Source organism: Carettochelys insculpta, chromosome 13 (genome assembly GCF_033958435.1).
Source record: "Carettochelys insculpta isolate YL-2023 chromosome 13, ASM3395843v1, whole genome shotgun sequence".
Taxonomy (NCBI): Eukaryota; Metazoa; Chordata; order Testudines; family Carettochelyidae; genus Carettochelys; species Carettochelys insculpta.
Window position 1 is genome coordinate 44,793,840 of NC_134149.1, and position 21,301 is coordinate 44,815,140.

The 21,301-nt window shown below is 47.7% G+C and overlaps 1 protein-coding gene across 1 annotated transcript in view; it reads right to left on the reverse strand.

Moving 5' to 3' along the window:
- Positions 1-21,301, reverse strand: part of MID2 (midline 2) — a 205,704-nt gene that overhangs the window by 67,400 nt on the left and 117,003 nt on the right. Inside the window, exon 3 of the mRNA XM_075007991.1 lies at positions 12,406-12,501. Coding sequence (XP_074864092.1) covers positions 12,406-12,501 — 96 coding nt within the window. The remainder of the gene's footprint in view (positions 1-12,405; positions 12,502-21,301) is intronic.

Consider the following 21,301-nt stretch of genomic DNA (forward strand, 5'->3'; position numbering starts at 1 on the left):
ATGAGCTTTCATGACCGTAGGTCTTAAGACCCACGAAAGCTCATTCCCTAATAAATAAAATGGTTAGTCTTTAAGGTGCTACAGGGCTGCTTGAGTTGTGAAGCTACAGACTAACATGGTGACCCACCCCTCTGAGAAAAAAGCCCTTCCAGCGATGTAGGAAGTGTCTGTGCTGTGGTGCTACAGCAGCAGCCTTCTGCAAGGGGAAGGGGGAAAGGAATGAGATGCGAAAGGTTGGGAAAGCAACAGTGGGGCTGACTGGGAAGCAGAAGAAAAAGAGCTGCAGACTTGAAACAAGCTAGTGGTAAGATCAGTGCTGTGTGGTAGAGTTTCCATCGCGGATAATTTTAAAAACAAGAGTGGATGTTTTTCTAAAAGACCTGCCCATGGGGTTATTGTGGGGGCAGTTCTTGTCAGACTGGACGATCAGATGGGCCGGCCTGGCCCTGGAATCTATGAACTACAGTGGAAGTTTAGGAATTCACTTACCAAGTGCATCCAGCTGAAGCCAAGCAAGTCAGGACAAAACACAAAGCACTAACTCATTGTTCACTGGGAAGGGTGAGTGAAAAACAGCTTAGGTCATCAGAATCCCAGGAGCAGGGTTTATGATCCCTGAGCTTGGGAAACCAGGGAATCTAGGGCTGTTCTGCTATACATGATGAAGCAGGAATGAACGCAGGAGAGAGAAGACAGGAGCTGGCTTGTCCCTATAAAAAGCTGCCCGTGTTCCATTTAACTCAGGCTCATTAATCCCTGCTGGGCCCTCTTCTCTCCTCAGGTGTCAAATGCCTGAAGGAGCCACAGGAAGAGGCTATCCCATGACTGGGGTGAAAGTCGGAGGCCATGAAAGGGTTACAATGTGTCCCTCTCTAGGAAGGGGTGGCATACCCGGGGAGTCGTACAAATTACAGCGGAGAAGCAGGGCTCGTCTCTAGTAAACACTCTACCAGTCGCCAGGAATAAAATGGAGCCCACGGTTATCGAAACTGCAAAACGATCAATTATAGAGCAGTCCCAGTGTTAAGCAGAGCATCTTACCAACCCACCCCGGACCAGCTGATTAAACAGAGCTAAACAGGAAACAATTAATGAAGATCTGCTAGAGTTAATTCTAGAGAAGCAAACAGCGGATAATCTCTGTAACCTACTGCGCGCTTTCGAGGAACCTAAGGACAATTTAGAGCCAATGTCATCGCTGGTGTCAGCTGGTTTTGCCAGGGGTGAAGAGCAAGGTCTGTAACGCAGCCTAACCAGTTGGTATAGCGCCAGAGGTTTCCAAACAGCACGTGAGTACAGAGATTTTACCTCCTGGCGTGAGCAAGAGTTTGGGATCAAACTCTTTGTTACCAAGGAAGCACTAAACTGGGCACCCCTTTATTAGTAGGGATACTTGCACCAGCTTTAGAACCCATAGGGATCACCAACACTGATGTGATGTTTGCCAGAGAGGTGCTAGAGGCACACTGTGAGAGGCCAGACACCTGCTATGGTGATGCAAAAGATTTTCCAATCATTGAAGAAGAATGGGTTGGAGGAAGACTTCTTCCAGTGTCCACACTGGGCTCAGGTCAGCTTACCTACACCTCTCAGGCACTGGAGTAACGTAGACAGGTCGAGCTGTGCTTTGGGCATAGACCAGACCTCAGATAAGTATTTCAATCTTTTTGGCAGCACCTACTGGTCTGCGCTAGAAAATTAGGTTGGCCTGGTTAATCTGACTTAAACCCTCCTGTAGATAGTGCCTGGTCAGCAGAAGAGACCCATGTTCCTGTGCTGTGCCACTGTTGTGTTTTAAGTGTAAACAAGCCCTAGGCAGCAGCTCAATGTATAACCCAGAGGCTGAGGTTGAAAAAACTACCCGTGAACAAGCAAATTTTCACAATTGTTCAGCCTGGGGATGATCAAGCTGTAGTGCACAGTGCCTACGTGGCTTTGCGCGCACTTTTCAGATCAATCACTCAGAGTGATGCTGTTTGCTTGGAGCACACAGACTAGGACAGCGACGAAGGGTCCTGTGGCACCTTACAGACTAACAGAAAAGTTTTGAGCATGAGCTTTCGTGAGCACAGACTCACTTCATCAGATGCTGGTCTTCTGAGGAATCTGATGAAGTGAGTCTGTGCTCACGAAAGCTCATGCTCAAAACTTTTCTGTTAGTCTATAAGGTGCCACAGGACCCTTCGTCGCTGTTACAGATCCAGACTAACACGGCTACCCCTCCGATACTTGACAGACTAGGACAGGATCCCATCACTAGACGCAGCAGGGCAGAATTAAGGTTGCACGCCCAGCATTAATGTTGTCAACTTCTGACATTTTAATGCATAATTGGGCTACCTTACCACTGAGGTAACTCTGCTTTCTGAGCAGAATTTAGGAATTAAGCTGAGCGTGGGACTGAACATTATAATTAGGGGCCAATGGAACCTAATTATCATATGACAAAAAAGCCTTTCAAAGGTAGAATCCCTGGAACCCAAGCCTGTAGGGTAGATTGGGAATAGCAAAGATGGTTTCTGCTCCATGTTTTTACGTTCTCTCTCAAACACTGCCTCTGGAGGGTAGGGAGGCATAGTTTGTTAAGACAGAAATTTATTTCAACTTTGACATCATGAGGAATGACTGGCAAAGCTTGAAACTTCTGGATGAAGTGGAAATCTACAGCCTAGAGTTCTAGGATCTAGCAAAATATCAAACCACTTTATTCGCCACAGAAAATGTGTTACAGATCCCAGGAGTTAACTCAAAGCCATGGGCCAAGCTGACAGCTCCAAGGCGTGCAGGGATCCACAGCAGTTGCCCTGACAAGGGCTCCAGAGCAGAATCCTGGTCTCAGGCAGACCGGGAACCTGTGGACCAGAGCGCACAGGATGTGTTGTGAATGGGAGTCGAAGGACTGACGTATTTCAAAGATTCTGTTGAGTTGTGTATCTAGGCTCTGAGGCCCATCTGAGTGGAAAGAGCACAGAACGCTGCTGCCCTGTTTGACACAGACAAATATCAAGAGCATCTTCCCAACGTCAAAAGGAAAACATGAGTCACTGAGTCCTCAGCGGGTCGAACCCCGCTCCTGTCCAACAAATCTGACTTACATGCAGCCGCGTCCTTTGCTTGCTGCACGGGCCAAGAGCTGGATTTCAGCTTGACAAAGCCCTGGCTGGGATGATTTAGTTGAGATTGGTCCTGCTTTGAGCAAGGGGTTGGACTCGATGCCTCTCTGAGGTCTGTTTCAGCCCTAGGATTTCAGGATATGATGATCTTCGTTCCCTGCAGGACAATCATGTCTTTAAAATAGGCCTCTAACATTTAAACCTCCATCTCTCCTCCCTGTCACTGGATGAGGCTTGGCCATGTAGTCCGCTCGACCTTAGGACCAGACGACTGCCTTTCACAGATGGGACTGACGCAGACGTTCTTGAAGGCGACTGCTAAAATGTGAGCAGCTGCTAATGCTGCAGCAGCTCTCACTTGGGACCTAATATAAGGTCAAAAAGCCTTGTCATTTACTCATTCCACAGTTCAGAAAGCTGAACACACAGAGCCTACCAGCAACTCTCTGTATAAATCCCCTAGATGACCACCTTTCACAAATGGAAGGCACTGACATATCCAGATGTGTCCCTCTTCCATCCCCGGCAGGGCCTTTGAGTCATAACCTGACCTATAAACACTCTGAATGTTCATCCCTTTCATTTTGCTTGGTGAAATTGCAGTTCTCGCTCTGAATATTATGCTTGCAAAAATCCACTCACTCTTCATCTCCCTTTACTAATGTTCTCTGGCACGAGCAGGAGCGAGAGGCATGGGCAGAAGGGAGAGAAGGAACCTGAGGAACATGGCTAGAGCAATGCCCGTTAGCGGAAAGGACTTCCCTTGGGTGGACCATCCTCCACCAGCCATTTGGGAGCAAAGAGGGACAAGCCACACCTCTTGGATGACTGCCAAGTCCCTTCTCTGAGATTCAGGTGCCAAACTGCTGAATTGTATCTCCATAAAACTGGACCGGAGGATGAACAAAGCTCCAAGCATCACGCAAAAGCCCCCAGACTGCTCACCAACTCACTCAGACTTGCAGCAGTCACAGGTCAATTACATCGGCATGGGGAGGGCCTGGTCGCATTTGCTTCTCGTCTCCCCTTCCCAACTGAGCGTGGAGCTGGTTAAAAGACGGGGCCATGATTTAGCCCAACCCTGCAGCGTTTCAGAGCTGCCTGTGGGATAGCTGAGTTTGTTGGTCGCACCGTGTTAGCGCCAATCACAGTGGTCTTGGACAGTGAGGTCCATGCAGGACTCCAAGTTATCCATCATGATTGGAGCCACTGTAGTTGCATGTCACCTGCTCAAGCGTGTGCCTGAGCAGTTTTGTGGTCAGCAGATGCGTCAAAGGTTGCAGCACGAGGCCGCGAAGTGTGAGCATTCTGGCCAGGGCAGGTCTGAGCAGGGGAAATGTGACTCAACCAGCTCAAATCACCTTCCTAACAAATTTGATGAAGAATTGACAAAAGAAAGCTAAATCCGTTTCCGAGATCCCTGCCGTAGATCAGTGCCTTTATTCTTTGTAAAGGAACTCGTCTGAGGGATTGCTGCTTAATTTAGTAACTGAAAAATCAATAGCCCATTAAGAAGAAACTAATTGCAATAGCCTCTCTCCATCCATCAGCTGAGCAAACAAAATAGCAAACTAATTTACTATTAATTGTTGTGCACTTTGAAAGAACAATAAGGCATTAACCACTTTCCTCCTTTCAGTTGTTATCTGCAAGGCCTCCTTATTTATGAGCTCCTGGTCCATGCACTAATAGCCAAGGGGAAGCATTAATCTGTTGGCATACACTTGCTACGGGGTGTGCATGATACAGGTTTCCCTTGGAAATGCAAACAAAGGACGTCTGATTGCTAATCAGTAAAAGAAAGAATTTTATAGATCAAATGGCTGGAGAAGGGAGGTCCCTTTCTTCAGCAGGATTAAAGGTGACCTTCTGTTTTCCTCTGATCCTTTCCTGTAACCCTCCACACAAAACATTTTCTAATTGCAGCTGGCCTGCCTGCACAAGCTGCTACTCCGCTAGAGAATTCAGCCAATGGAAACTCAAATCTGGGTTTCTGATAGCAGAAAGGATGATGTTTCATAAATCGGTCTTTTGGAGGGGAGGAAGCAAAGAGGAAGGAAACAGTTTAGGCACAATGGGAAAAAAAAAATCGGTGTGTTTAAACTTTAGAGAATGCCGAGGGGGGAGAAGACAGTTTAGCTTGTCCCATTGTTTTTTTCTTGGAAATGTCTGTACCCTGTGACCTTGACAATGGGTCTGCCTGACACTCAGCAGCCGCCTGGCCTGGTGTCTTTCAGATTCGAAAGAGCAGAGAGGGTTCAGGTTAGCGTGGTTCAGCTGGAGAAGAGCGAGCCGGGGGAACAAGGAAGCTGAGTCACCCGACCCCTCTCTGCCCAGGCTCTGCCCTCTGGTGCTGGACAACAGCAACTAGCGAGCTAGAGAGGGGCCCACAGTGTCCCACAGCAAGTCTGTGTCTTCCCTTTCTCCCTAACATGCCCCACAATGATGTCTGCCCTCGGGGACGGGCGCCAGAGGGCACAGGGTGGGCAACACCCACTTTGTGCCGGGCTCTTTGGATGGTGCAGGCCATGCTACCACTGTCCTTCAAACAACTCTTTCAAAAGCTTGATCTGGGGGGTGCCCACTCCGGGCACTGACGGGCTGAAAAGGGGGCTTTGCCCCAGTGTACGAGGCAGGTTTGGTGCCTTGGCACGGCAGTCAGTGGCTTCCACACACAGTGCCAGGGGCGTGTGCACAGTGCACAGGAATGGCCAGGTGACCCGTACGCTCTGGAGCCCGGCAGGCTGGGCTTGTACTCATGCCACAGGTCAAAGGCTCTGCTGGGATGCACTAGGACAGGCCGATGGTCTGGGATGCCGTAAGCAGAGACTAGCCCTTGCACTGGTCTTATTGACAGGCTGGAGTGGCTTCTTGCTCATCCCTGCATTGTTGGCATGAGCAGCTGCTTCTCCTGCAAGGTCTCAGTAGTTTTGCAAAGGGGCAAGGCACATTTGCCCCCCAGTGTCAAATATTTTCCCCTATTGTGGCAAGCGGCCAGCCTCTCAAAGGGTGAACCTCAGCCGCTGAATTAAAACAGCTGCAGAAATGCAGAAGAGATGGCTTGTTGGAAAGGCCTCTCTTGAGCCAGGGAACCGTCTCCTTCACTAGGGACGCAGATTCACGTCCGCTTCTTTTGCAAGGATTCTTGCTACTCTGCATTCTGACACCTCCCACACTTGTGCCTCCATTGCATCTACATCCCTCAGGAAATGCTGTCTGACCTCCCTCCTGCAATAGGACTGACTCCAATCGAAACCCACCTTGCTTTAATTCCAGGCCACTGGTCCTGCCTACCCTCCACCCACTGCACCAGCTTCAACCTCCACCCCTGGGTGTCATCCCCGTTTCAGTTATCATCATTCACCCACTGTCCCTGCCTCGCCAAGGTGCACATATTCATTTGCTTTCATCTCTCTCGTGTTTCGCCCTGCGCGCTGTCTTCCACCATCTTTAACACCCCGCGTACGCCCTAGTGTCCCGACGTAGTAAGAGCACAGCAAGAGAACACTACCTAGGTTGCAAAGTGCAGCGTGCAGAAGCGGAGGCATGCCAGCATGAAGGGTTCCTGTGCAGCTGTGATCCAGCTCCCTCGTGCATACGTAGGATCACACAGCCTTTGACTACATGACCACTTTTTTTCCCCACCTGACTCTGACTCCTGCCTCGTCCAGTGCACACAATATCCGATGCTCCCTCCACAGACAGCCATGCGATAGCTCACAGGATCCACACTCTTCAAGGGGTTGCTTGTGCTTTATTTTTTGCATGCTCTTCAAACTGCACCCTGGAGACAAAATTATTAATTTCTGACGGCCCTCGTCATTACCTTATCCAAGGGATTCACAACTATTTACTAACTCTGCTCCTTGCAGATGGCGGACTGAACCACTGACTAAAAGTCTCCATTCAAGGCCGGGGACACACAGGAATCTAGGGCTGGATTTTTAAGCTCATCTAGCATTATGCAGGACATTGTATGCTCAAAGCTCCAGCTCACGCCGACTTCAGCCAGAGCTGCGAACACGCGGTGCTTCTGCAAAGCAGGCCCCAGGGTCTCAAGTCAGGCATGAGGAACACACTCGTAGGGACCCCTTGGGAGACGTTTGGCTGACGTGACTGGCACAGAATTGCACAGGAACTCGGTGGCAAAGACAGGGATAGAATCCAGTTGCCTTCACCACCAGACATTCCCTCTCTTCCTGCAACCTCCTGCCTCATTCGCTACGCGCTAGCCAACTTCTGCGACAAACGACAAAAGCCGCCTTCACTGCACACCCCGATTCATCCCTAGGACAGGGACATCCCAGGCACTAAATGACGCTGCCAACCTGTGGAGAAAGCAGCGCCTGACCGTGTAAATAAAGATGGCATCGTGATTCCCATGCAAAGGGAGCAGAGTTAAGGTTGCCCTAGCTCTGACACTTCCTAACTTGGGAGTACGTCACTTTGCAACTACAAAAAACGACCTGTTAAGGTAGATGGGAGTATAAATTTCTCAGGCTGTTTTTAAAAGAGCCATGAAAAAAACCACACCCCTGGGGTTCATCAGCAGGGTTGGAACCTTTAGATCCACAGCACAAAAGTCCGCCACTTGAACTAGAACTAACCGATACCCATACAGGTTGAACCTCTCCAGTCCGCCACCCTCGGGAACTGACCAACACAGAACAAGAGAATCTGCCAGACCACGGGAAGTCAACATTGTCTGGCAGCATTACCAACACTCCCACAGCTCATTGGGCTCCTAGAAGACATTGAGGGGTAAGTTACAGCTAAATAACAGCACAGAACACTGAGAGCCAGGACTCGTGGCTGGAAACAAACTTTACAGGACTGCAGGAAACTTGGCCACGCCCAGGATAAATGGTTGTCCAGCTAACTCAAATCATGCTCAATTACGCATGTTGCTGAATGGGAGAGGTTGTGATTCTCTATGTGCGCCAACCACTAGAGCGGGGTGAGCCAGAAGCTCTGCTGGAGGGTTGCACAGGTATTGTGGACAGGAATGTGAAGACTTAGGAATCTTGGATTCCATGTCAGGTTTGCATGGAAACGGTTTAGTGCACTAAAACTCTGCCCCTTTCCCCCAGGCTTGGACCCTTCTGTCCCTTCTCCCCCAGGCTGTCCCTGGACTAGTCCTGTCTTTTCCATGCTTCTGGGCCACCACCATTCTCCTTGCCTACCACGTCAAAGGCTGATCTCTGTCCCAGCCTGTCCTAGTTCCGGCCTTCCTCCATTCCAGCCACTTTGCCCAGCAATTCCCCATTTGACCCCACTGCCAAATTCCTAAGTTCCTTGTGCGACCCTGAGGCCAGCTGTCACCAGCTGGGAAAGGATTCACTGCTCTGTCAACAACTCCTCGCAGCCCAACAAACTCCCTGCTCCCAGCATACCTCTTTCCACATCTTTGTCCATAAAAAACTACAATGTAAGGTTCTAGAGCTTACATCTTCCTGATCTGCACAGCATTTCAAGAGGTATGCACAGATGATATTCCATATTGTCCTCTATGCAGTTTAACATATACAAGAAGCTACTGGGAGAAGTCGTAAGGCGTTTTGGAGGATGGTGCCGCTAATATGCAGACGATAACCAATTTTATGTCCCTGTGACACCAGAACCAGGTATGGTGGTAACTGATCTAAACCCATGTCTGGAAGCAGTGATGGACTGGATGAAGTCTAAGAAGCTGAAGCTGACTCCAGATAGGACTGAGGTCATGTGGCATGGTACCCGTTTTAGACGGGTTACTCTTCCCCTGAAAGAACAGGTACATAGCTTGGGAGTCCTCTTGGACCTTTTTCAACATTTGAAAATCAAATTTCTTCAGTGGCTCTGAGTGCTTTTGGGCAGCTCCGTCTGATCCACCAGCTGTGACCCTTCCTGAACACGCACGACATGGCCACAGCGATCCACGCTCTTGTCACATCTCAACTGGATTATTTCAGTGCACACTATATGGGACTGCCTTTGAAGAGTCTTTGGAAACTTCGGCTGGTCCAGAATGCAGCTGCCCAAGTTTTAACTAACACTCGTCATGCAGAGCACGTTATGCCAACGCCCCGGCAGCTGCACTGGCTTCCGGTGTGTCTCCAGGCACAATTTAAGATACTGGTCATGACTCAAAGCCCTCAGTGGGTTGGGTCCACAGTATGTAAAGGACCGTCTTTTCCCATTGAGCCCGCCTGGGGATTGAGGTGAGCTGGGGAGGCTCTGCTCGCTGTTCCCCCACTTAGGGAGATAAAGTTATCAACACAGAGCCTTTGCCCCCAGGCCGTGGAATTCTCTTCCCCGGGATATCTGCATGGCACCAACATTAGCATTGTTTCGGCACCAGGTTAAAGCCTCCCTTTTTACTTGACCGGCATCTGACGAAGTGGGTCTTTGCCCACGAAAGCTTATGCTCATACATTTCTGTTAGTCTCTATGATGCCACAGGACCCCTCGTTCCTTTTTACTTGGGCTTTAACTGGTGTTGGAGTTTGTGTGTGAGATCCTCCTTTTGACATGTTTTAGTTGGTTTTATGTCCTTTTAGAGTTCTGTGTTTTAAGATCTTTTTACATGTGCTTATATTTTTAAAAAATTTTGTAAGCCACCTCTAATATTTGAAATAGAGAGGCGGGATAAAAGTATTTTAACTAACTAACTAACTAAACAAACAAACACATAAGTAGTTGTGCACAATGTTCCCTCTCAACTTTTTCCATCTAAGCACAGAATGAATTTTGTTAGGTGCACCAAGGTAAAGAGTGGATGTGCACCACCCATAGGAACTAACAGTCTGGGTGGTTAAGCACTGGAATCAAATGCTTAAGGAGGCTGTGGTATCTCCCTCATTGGAGATGTGAAAGAGCAGGTCAGACACACACCTGTCAGTGCTGGGCTAGGTGGGGTTGGCCCTGCCATGAGGGCGGGGGATTGCACTAGATAACCACCTGCCCAACTGGTCCAATCTTCCCCAAAGCCCAAGTCCCAGCCCCAGTTTAACACCCCTTCCTCCTCATCACTGGGAAAACCCTCCTCAGCCCCTGCATCCCTGGAACGGCACAAGCAGCGGGCAGAATTAGTTTAAATCTCTGGGGGAATTAAGCTAAGAGGTCCTTGCAAGTTTCAACTGAGCCTATGAGAATTGAGATTTCTTTCCCCCAAAGGCTTCTAATTTGGTCAAATTTGGGCAGATTTTCCTGGGACCAGCAGAAAGCACATCCCTGACACAAAGGTCACCAAATGTCAAGTTCCTGCTCCAAAGCATGGGGGATTACAAGTGCTCAAAGTTAAAACCATAGGATATTTTTTTAACAAAGCCTACTGCTCCCTTACCCGCTTCTCAGAGACGGGCCAATTACACTGGCTGAAATTTTCCAAAAAAACCCAGCAGACGCTCGTCATGGAAAATTTCAGCCTGAATGGTTCAGAGGTAACGTCTGAGCAGCCGGAAAGAGTCATTCTAATGGGAAGTGGCAGATGACTTTCAGAATGGCAAGTGGTCCCAGCCTGGCCTACAAAGAGGAGACTCAAACCGCGTCCATGGTTCAGGCCAAGTGGGTCCTTCTCAAGGCCACGGGAAGGCAAGGCAATACCCTAATTTGGTCTTTCCTAAACAGGGAGTTGTGGGGAGGCTCCAGATGAGTTGCCACATCCAAAGCCAGTTAATCCTGCGCCGGACCCCAGCCTGACCGAGACAAACATACCCTTCACCCAGCTAGCGTGAGCGGTTACCAGGCCGAACCTGAGTGGTGCTCAGACCCCATGAGCCGGGGATGGGGCATTGGGCTGCGCACTGTGGTACAGGAGCTGCCAGTGCCGGATGAGTACAGATGGGGATGCCCCTCTATCCCCGCCAGCCTTGTCCCTCTGCTGGGGCACAGACAGAGACAAAAGGCAGCGAAGGGGGGTCAGTTGGGTAAAAGTTTGGGACCCACTTCCAAAGTGATCTATCCCAATACAGCACCGGCTTGAGTCTGCCAGAGCTTCCCCCAAGAGATCACCTCCTGCTGGTCACCCTGCGGCCCTCAGCAGCAGCCTCCGGAGGCCCATTACCAGGGTTCACTCACCAGTTAGCAGCACAGCCACCACAACCACCCCCATGCAGCGCAGGCCAGGCTGCGTCCACGCCGCAGCATCTGAATTCCAAACATGACACCCAGAGCGCTCAGGCTGCACAGGCCCAGTTCGGTTAGACGGAACACAGCCGTTCACTTTGCTCATCGTACCCTCGCACAGAGCTTCCCAAACCGTGTTCTGTGCAGCACTGGTGTTTCGTGCAATGTGAAAGGGTGTTCCGTGAAAAAATTCTGATGCTAGTGATATTTTTCCTTCTAAAATATCAGATACAAAATTGTGTGTGTATCAAAAATACTACGATATCTGAATAGCGTTTAGATTGGAGGTATGTTAATATTCGTAACAGCATAGTTATTATGTGACTCGTGCCGAAACAGAGATGCATAAACATTCTTCTCATTTAAAAAAACAAACAAACAAAAAAACCTGTCAGATGGTACTTATTTTTATTTTCCAGTAGTTTTTGGAAAAATTACAAATTTATACAACCACAAAATTTAAAAATATTTTTCCATACCTAATTTGTTTTGCATTTTTTTTTTTTCATAAAAATGTTTTTCAAGCTTTATGGAAGGATAGTCCTTTCTGAACAATATTGTCCTTTCTATTTTTGTACAAAAGACTGACACTAACCATCCTTCTTTTGGCTGCTAGATTGATGTTTTGTTTTGAGGTTGTACTTAACTTTTAATATTTATACTTATATACTTAATTATAGGGTTGCTAATTGTCCTCCTGTCAGAAAGACAGTTGTTCACTCAGATGATGGTCTCTCGTTATTTTTTGTTCTTTGTAAATAAAAAGCATCAAAAAAACTAACTCTAAACACAACTTTTGAACATTACATCTGGCACTTTTCAGGTCTGAAACCCCTGCACCAGCATGTCTGTGTTCCACCAATATATTCCAAGCCCAGAAGTGTTCTATGGCCAAATTACTTTGGGAAACACTGACCTAGTGTATTCACCAGCAGTCTGTCCAGCCTACAGTTAAATGAGTCAGGCAATGGGGTTCCACCATGGATATGGTTCTGCCGCCTCATCTATCTCACTGCCAGGGCTTTTCCCTGTGTGATCTCCTTCCAAATGTCACCCCGCTGCCCTCGCATCAGCAGCTCACATTACCCCTCTGCACCATTCAGGGTTCTGCCATCACGCCTTTCCCATCCCCACACGCACGTCTCAGCCAGCACAGACCCGCGCTCTCGGAAGCATCCTTCCCACGTACCTCCACCTGTTGGCAGATCTGGATCAGCTTGGCCATCTGGTTTTCTAGCTCACTGTTGCGCTTCACCAGGTTGGTGAGGTTCGTCTCTAGCGTTTGCTGCCAGCACAGAAAAAGGAAGGGGTGGGGGGGAGGAGAAAGTGTAAGTAAGCATCAGCAGAACACGAGAGCCAATGCTGCAGAATAAGAACATATCAGAACATTTGTCATCAGGCACAATCACTGGGTAAACATACACACAGCAACTGCTTTGGGCAACACTGCTTGGTTGCATTGGCCGTTTCCACTGGACGCTGCAGCTAGCTTGGACTGCGGCTTCATGCACAAGACAGAGGCACAAAAACCTGCTTTGAAGCCAGAGCTAATGTTTCATTATCCCTGATTGACAGCTACAGTAACTTGCTCGGCTAGCTAGTGGGCAGCACTGGGCAAATGGCCCACAGGCTCTGGCAATTAAAGGTCACTAAAGCAGGAAGAATTGACTCCTTGGAAAATTCTGTGCAGAAGCCTGCCGATTGGGGGGGGGCGGGGGGGAAGAGAGAGAGAGATAGAGAGAGTGTGTGTGGCGTCCTAGCTCCCTTTGAATTGCTGCTGGAGAACCGAAGCTGTAGTATAGGCGGCACTGAGGGCTGGCTGCCCTGGCCCTTCCAGGGCACAGAGCTGCCCTCCCCGCCACACACCCCTTGCCCCAGGGAATGCAGTGGCTGTTGGCCCCACTGTCTGTGCACGCCAGAGAACAAGCAGGATTATGCCAATTCTTGCAACTTTCCCGAGATACTCGGGGCACTTTCAAAAACCAGGAGTCACATTTTTTCTTTACGCACAGAAATTGCTAATCCTGCAGTTGCAAAACAAATAAAGAAACAGGACCTTGATAGATTCAAAACCCAGAAGGCAGATTAAAAAACTCCACCACTTCAAAACAACCTTGTGCTTTTCTGGGATTTGGCTCCTGATTTGAGATAACTGTTTTGGGCAGCTCTGTAATGACGTGAAAAGATGTGGAGCTTGGGAAAAGGGATGGAGAGGAAAGACACTTCAGACACTGCAGTAAAGCGAATAACTACGACGCACAGCTCCAATGTCCTACACGCATCTGGAAGAAACGTTCTTGTTCATGAGACAAGCCTCTATTTTTTCTCCCTTCCAACTGCAGGCAGAGGAATCTCACATTGTTACCTTCAACAAAATCAGGGCAGACCAGAACTGACGTTCCTCATATTTCTAAAGGACAAATCAAACGGGTCGGATATTTTTTTGGTTGTTAAATACATTCAGGCTCCTTTGCAAATTATAAAGAAGCAAAATTAAAACCTATAAAAGCAGCACGCCTATTTTCCCACCTGTAGCAGAGTCCTACCTGCAGATAAATTTGGCAGAACGTGATTTTCGGTTTTTTATAATTTTGGCAGATATGTTTATTTTTCATCATTTTTTCTATTTTTATTGCTTTATATTTTCACAGTTGTGGGAAGTTATGGCAGTATCAGAGAAAAGGGTGACAGATATTTATCATTTAATGACTTCAGGTTGTTGAGATTGAAAAAAATTGAAGCTTCATAACTATTAAAATGCAAATTGCCAACATCGTGACAAAATAGACAAAGGAAATAATCTTCAAACAAACACTAAGTAGCATTTTTCTTACTTTGCCTTCCTGTACATTTTGGTTATTAGTGAGGAAAACATTTCTCACTCAGCCATCAGCTGTGTAGGTACAGTGAAACTGACATTTACTGATAAAACTCTAATCATTCCAAGCCTACATCTAGACTAGGGTCTGTATTGGAAATGAAACTGATCTGAAGAAGGGGGTCTGTCCCGCAAAAGCTCACCACTGAATAAATCATTTTGTTAGCCTGTAAAGTGCTACATTTCTGCTGCTTTGTTCTGTTGGAGTACAGACTAACACAGGGACCCCTCTGTTAATATTGTACATTTAGACTAGTTACATAAAAAGACAGATCACTGCAGGCTGGGATTTATAGTCTTCAGGGTTTGTAGTTTTCAGGGATGACTGTGATCTGCTCTAACGGCGGAAAAAGCAATTTATTCCCTGGGGCTCCCAACAAGTGGCCAATGTGCCCTTAGCTGGGCACTGTTCAGCCAACTCTTCTTTTAGCAGCACAAGATGCAATTCTGTGCCCAGCTCTCAGCCACGAAGCCTGTCTGACATGAATAAATATCTTTATTTTCCATCCATTCTCTCTTCTCCTTACCCTGTGCCTGCTACCGAGATAAAAGGCTCAGGGGAGAAAAGTTGTGGTCTCAGCAACATCACTACAAGCTGCCTTCATTTCTGTTCCCAACTCCCTAACCAGACTAGCACTTTGTTCTCGGTAAAGAGAGTTTAATAGCAGAAAGCAGGGCTCTCATCAAAGCAGATGCAGATTCCCAAGAGATTGTTTATTTGGATGGTTTTGCTGACATTTTGAAGGATTGCTGTGGATTCTCTGGACATCCCACTGTAAGCTCCTTCACACCCTTTAATCCTCTTGCATTTATAAAGAGCTGGAGTTGAACATTTTCAGAGCACGCATACAAGAACAGGAGTGTTCGATTCCTGTCCAGCGCTTTGACAGCCTTTCACTAGAGCTGCTGTTCCGAGGTGTGATGTTACTGGATTTCTTAAAATAATTATGAAGCCATTTCTGTGATCACTGTAATCAGTGTGCACTAAATCTTGTGCCAAGTGAGGTGTCTAACGGAAGCTCGTAATGCCCCCAGACTGTTTATGTTACTTGTATGTGTGTACCATCTTTGTATATAGATACTGGCTTCATACCTGAACTAGGAACGTTTCAGTGTTGAGATTCACAATGGGAAGTGACATGGGCTAAACTAAGGGAGAGGTGCCCAGACGGCGATGCCACACTTTATGGAAATGGACTGGGACGTGCTGGCTAGCCCAGTGACCAATGGCAGAGTGCCAGCAGCTCACCTGGCCAAGTGACCCTCCAGTGCTGATGGAAGAAGAAAAGAATTTTTCCCTCCACATGGCAAGCTGTAAGATGGCCCTGGCCGTGACCATCTTTGTTCCCCATCCTCATGAACTAAGCCTGTGCAGACTGGGGCCCATCCCTCCTGGGGGGTGTTTTCAGAGACCTTCCAGAAATCAGCAAACACCACTGCTGGCCTGTATCAATAGCTTCATTTGACGTATGTAACTTACCACTAACAGTTTTCCTCTCTGACCCTATTCTTTCCTCCTCCCTTGCTTCCTTTCTCAATAAACCTTTAGATTTTAGATTCTAAAGGATTGGTCCAGCATACTGTTTTGGGTAAGATCCAAGTGTACATTGACCTGGGGATGTGGCTGGACCCTCTGGGGTCTGGAAGAATGTGTGGATTTAGTGAAATAGGTTTTAATAACCTCTCACTTGAGTAAAAGGGGGTTGCTGATCTGGGCTTTTGAAGCAGCTAGAGAATCTGTGGGTTTGCTTGTACAGCCTGTGGCTGGCCAGTGAGGCTGGCAGAGGTATTTCTGGGGCTGGCTTGCCTTGCCTTGCCTCAGTCAGAAACAAATCACCAGCCTGGGCGGTAAACGGCCCAGGTTTAAGCAATGTGCGCCCAGGATTGGTTCTTTCAGCCGTGTCCAGAACCGCCTCCCCCTCCCCCTGCCATAATGTTTACACAAGGCATGGATTAAGGGGTGGAGGGGGGGATACTAGAAACCTCAAAATTGGCCTTCCTTGCGACAAACTGAAAGGGTGTCCCCAAAAGCCCCGGCGACCCCTTTTTAACAGAGGGCCAATGAACAGGCGGCGGAGAGAGACTTTTTACTAAGCAAGTGTGAGGAAGCGTAAAGCAGCCAAGCAGTGTGCTGAAGGACAAACCTCACTCCCAAACTAGGAGAGAGCAAACTCAGGTTGGCAGACGGGTAAATACAGCAAACTGTGATCTTAACATGCTCTGAAGTGTGATGCTGCTCCCACACAAGTGCTGCAGAAGCTGTAGCACTCGTAACCAGAGAGTGCACCGAGGTCAAGCTCCCTCTCTCTCCCTGACTAGCCACCATCACGAAGCTTGGAAAGACAAAGCCAACCCCGCACTGCCACTGCCACGCCCCCTGAAGCACTGAAATGAAAGACTGCAGAACTCCTGTGCAAACTCCGCTCACACCTGTGTTTCTATCACAGTAGCAGCCAGGAGCCCATTGCGCAAGGCGCTGGACAACTGCAGAACAAAAAGAAAGAGGTATAAAGCAAGAGAAGCTCCATTGGTTGTGGATTTACCCTAATGAAGAGCAAATGCCAGCCCACAATCTGTCTCCTGACTCACTAGGGTTCATGCCCACTCTCTTCACTAGATGAGCTTTTAGCTAAATGTCTGAAGGAGGACTGTCAACCTCACGGAAAAAGCAGTAAGTCACTTGTGGCTAAGCACACCTAGAAGGCTGTGTGTGGAAGGCTGGGTCACTGAGATGAATGAGGGCCGTTCGCAAGAATGCTTCCCCTTGCTGCCTATTACGTTAAATGCTGGTTTGCTGCCACATCAGCCCTGTGTGTCGGTTGATGTAATATTTATGGAGAAGACTGCAATTTAACAGACAGAGGAGCAGCTAGAGGAGAGCCCATTTGAAATGATTTCTGTATCTGTGGACACACAGTGGACTTGTGCTTTTGGATATCAATAATTTAAAGGACATCGCATTTCCATTAAAAAAATATATGATTCCACTAAGAGAAAACGTTTTATAACAAAGTGCTCGCAACCTGTTGCACTACTTGTCTTGCAAATGATACCTTATTAATATTTGAAACTTCAGAGCCAGCAAAGAACCCCTGTGGTGTTTTAGTCGTACTTGGCTCAGAACAACGGTCCGTAATGTCCCACAAGATTGGAACAGTCCCATAAACAAGGGCGCGTTTGGGAGACGCATGTAATGCCGGGCCTCGTTAGCCAACAACTTGAATCGCAGTCATAAAATACAGGAAAATCATTCATTCCTAAAAGCCACCGGCTCCTAAAATAGTCACAGCATGTTTGCAATCCTGCCAGTTGCTAGCCAATGGCGGATAAAGCATAACGCAGACATAGGACTGAAAAGTGACACGAAACTTGCGCTGGTTTTGTGCAGCTGACAAGGCTATGTAAAACAAACCTACACCAAGAATGAAAACGTAGTTAACTGTTTTTGCCACTGTTTCCTTATAGCTTGATATTATTAAACATAATTTGACTAAAGCACAGAGCATTTAACATGCTAATTATCTTCCTCAGCACTGACTTGGCTGCACTGGAGTTTCAGTGCGGACGAGGGAGTCGATCCTATTTAATGTTCTAAGGCTGCTGATGTTATGCTTACAAGCAGCATGCGGGATCTTTTTCAGGGGAAAAGGTAATGCATCACATTTACTGAACATACAACATGAACAGCAGCGAGTGCATTCGCACATAGGTCCTGCAGACGGCTTACTGTTACCAGTCCTTCCAATTCATACTTATCTTACTCATCTCACGTCAGGTTGACTGAAATCAAAAGAAGTTGAAAACCTGCAACTCTGAATTTGCTCTGGCCATGTTAGCTCAGCACTCTGGAAAACACGCAGTATTTTCAATTCATTTCTCTCGTACTAAATGAAACCTTTGGTAGAATCCTTTATGTTTGTAGAGAACACCAGAACCTAAAAACGTGGGTGTGAAATGTGGCCAAATCAGCCTTCTCAGGGTAGTCTTAATAACTGGAGTCTCCTGAATGTTGACCTCACCCTTCTCCCCAGACAAACTAAAATATTCCACATGAATGTCTAATTACCCCTTTCAAAAGTGAACAGTAACCTCCAAATTAATCCAGAAAACTCACCTGGGAGACACAAGTCTGGAGCTTTTTCCGTCTGATCACTGCTTCAAATCCAGACCAGTGCACCCTGGGCATGACCATGAGTTAGTACTGTGGCATGGACTCTTGAATGACTGTCTCAGAAAGAGTCAGTGACTCCGAGATCGGCTTACAGTATCACTCGCTAGATTCCCATACTGCACCCATCACTGCGGTGTGCATCCCACCAACCCAAGCATACTCACCTGTGCTTGGCACTAGCCCTGACTGAGCACCTCTGGAGAGCAGCTACGCTTGAAGAATCTTCAAGTCCCAGGTTTCTGAGTCAGGAGAATCTGAGCTTTCATCAAAGGCCAGTGTCTATCTAGACCCAGACACAGGAATCACTTATTGCTCGATGCATGTCCATCGGTTCCATTCCTAGCTGGGTATCAAACATTCCTTAGCTGCAAACTGAACGGCTAAGAACCCCTCTTGCCCTGAACCTGGAGGGACGGAATTCACGAGAATGCTGCACTCGGTTCATTTTTTTAAAATTGTGATTTTAAACACAAATCTGTTAAACTGATGCAAAAGGTCACATGAACCCTCCTCCATTTGCTTTGGCTGAAGCCAAGTAGGCATGTAATGAGCTAAACTGAACTGCGCCATTGTTAAACCAAACCAAATTATTCATGTGGGCATTTGAAACAGTTAACTAAATAGGTTCAAAAAGAGATTGGTGTTAAACTGGTGTGGCTTTCCTGTGCAGACCAGGCCTTCTCTGTTTTCCAAAAGTTTGTCGAAGTACATTCTCCGAATGCCCGCTGGAGGCAGGACGGCCATTCACCACTGGCGTTTTCCTTCCAGCTGTTGCCTGAAAGTGGCTCTCTCTCTTCCCACGGAAGGGCATATCTCAATCCTCTCTTCTTGGGAAGGAAAAGGTACCACATGGGTGCAGCGGAGTGCTGGGAAGGCCTTGCTGGCACACGATGGTGCTCGGAAGTCTCACTGCCTGTCACCAACAAAGAGCTACTTCATAGGTGAAGCAGATGGAACATGACAATGTACCAGGCTGGAATCACCGGCTAGGTGCAGGGGCACAGAAAAGCAGCCTTTTCGGTCACTGGAAACCCTCACATCCATAGAGGGGAGGACACGACCCTGGGCCTTGCAGCTGCCCTCTGTCTCTCAAGGGCAGGCCCCAGGTGCTCATTTCACTATCATTTCTAACACTAATGCGGCAACTCCGTTTTAACCAAAGCTATGATAGCCTCGTTCTCTTCACAGACTCATGGCAGAGCGACTGGACTCCCCAACACCCCGATTCCTACAACCACCACCCCTTTCTTAAGGGTCAGCAGCTTCAACACTGACCATGACTCACATGAAAAACAAACAACGAGAAGTCCCGTGGCACCTGATAGACTAACAGATTTGCTGAAGCATAAGCTTTTGTGGGAAAAGACCCCCCGTCTTAGATGCATGCATAATCTTTGCCCACGAAAGCTTATGCTCCAACAAATCTGTTAGTCTATAAAGTGCCATGGAACTTCTCGTTGTTTTTGCAGACAGACTAACACGGTTACCCCTCTGATACACAAAGACACACACGTTTTTTCTGCCATGGCAACACACTTGTTTAAAACAACTTAATTGTTCCCGGTCAGATGGAAGACGTGACCTATAGCCAATAAACTTCCCATCGGACTTATGACTGTGCAAACAAGATAGATAAAAAAAAATTAGAGGAACGTAAAATAAGACTCGCCTTTCAATTCATAAAAAAGGTTGGGAAACACTGAGTGAATGTGCCCTCTGGAAGAGTTCTGTGCACATGTACCCATGGCTGAGAGCCACCATGGTAGCCTACACCCTCTGCAATGTGAAACAGGCACACGCTTTCCCAGTGACCTGGGAAAATAATTAAATTACTCACAAACAGCCAACAACTGTTCACAAACAGGCAACGCCCCAAGCCCCGACCAGACACCACCACCAGGAGGATAAAACCCAGACCTCTTCCTACACTGCATGGCACCCCAGTGCAGGCAGAGACCTAGATAAACACAAGGCCCTTGCAGCCTGCATAGAAGGTGAAGAATTATTTTAACACAACTCTGCAGGAGCAACCAGAACGTAACTAACCTGGGCCCCACCACGCCTGGCACTGGGCAAACATATCCCAGAGAGTGTAGAAACTAAAAGACAAGCTGAAACAGGTGGATGAGTCAAACACATGGGTGGAGTGGAAGGGAGCGTGTGTGGTGACCACAGAACGTGAGCAATTCGTAGCCAACTGGGGCAGTGCTCACAACCCCCTACTGAAAACACGGGCTCTGGCCCAGTAACGAGACAAGGCTGCTAGTATTTAGTCGCTCCCTCCATGGAAAATCCCAGAGACAGAGAGTCTCAAATCTCGAAGCTGTTAACAGAAGTGCTTTGGCTGACCTCAGCTATTCAAGAGAGCACATTGGAAAAAAGGCCCCAGGAGTATTGGTGGAGGTGCTCATTAGCTGCCCTCGTTGTGTCCATCCCTGAGGCAGCGTTTAAAAAAATCAACCCCCTCTCCCTCCCCGGCTGTTTGAGCAAAAGTTGGCAAAAAATCTATTGAAGAGGAGTTCAGTTTATTCAGTTGTTGTATCTTAATGGAAAAATTGGAATTGCTACTAGACCAAGGGAAGGAACGGCACAATTCAGTGCGCCGAACAACTCGGGGCCGCTCCCAGGCTATGACGCTAATGCCTTCTCAGTCATTCTGAAGCAAAATAATGCTGGTAAAAGCTGAAATAAAATACCAGCTTTCATGAATGATGTCCCCCTAAACAGCAGATCTGACCTCGCAAATCAAAAACTGCCTGATGGCCAAGTTAGGACAGTGTTTATAATTGGGCTCGATATACTCTGGAAACGAAGCTTTGAGCCAAGCGAAGGCAGAGTCTGATAATTATCCCATCCGTTAGAGGAAGGCCCTGGCCATGACAAGGTCGCGTGTTTATCATGTCATCTTTTATTGCTCTGCCAGGGCGCGAGGAGGTCACACACTAAACTGCAGCACTGAGCAGGGCATTCATAGGCTCAGGTCACATTGGAGTTACTGCCATTAATGAAATCATTGTGTCCTGGGCGCTGTCTGGA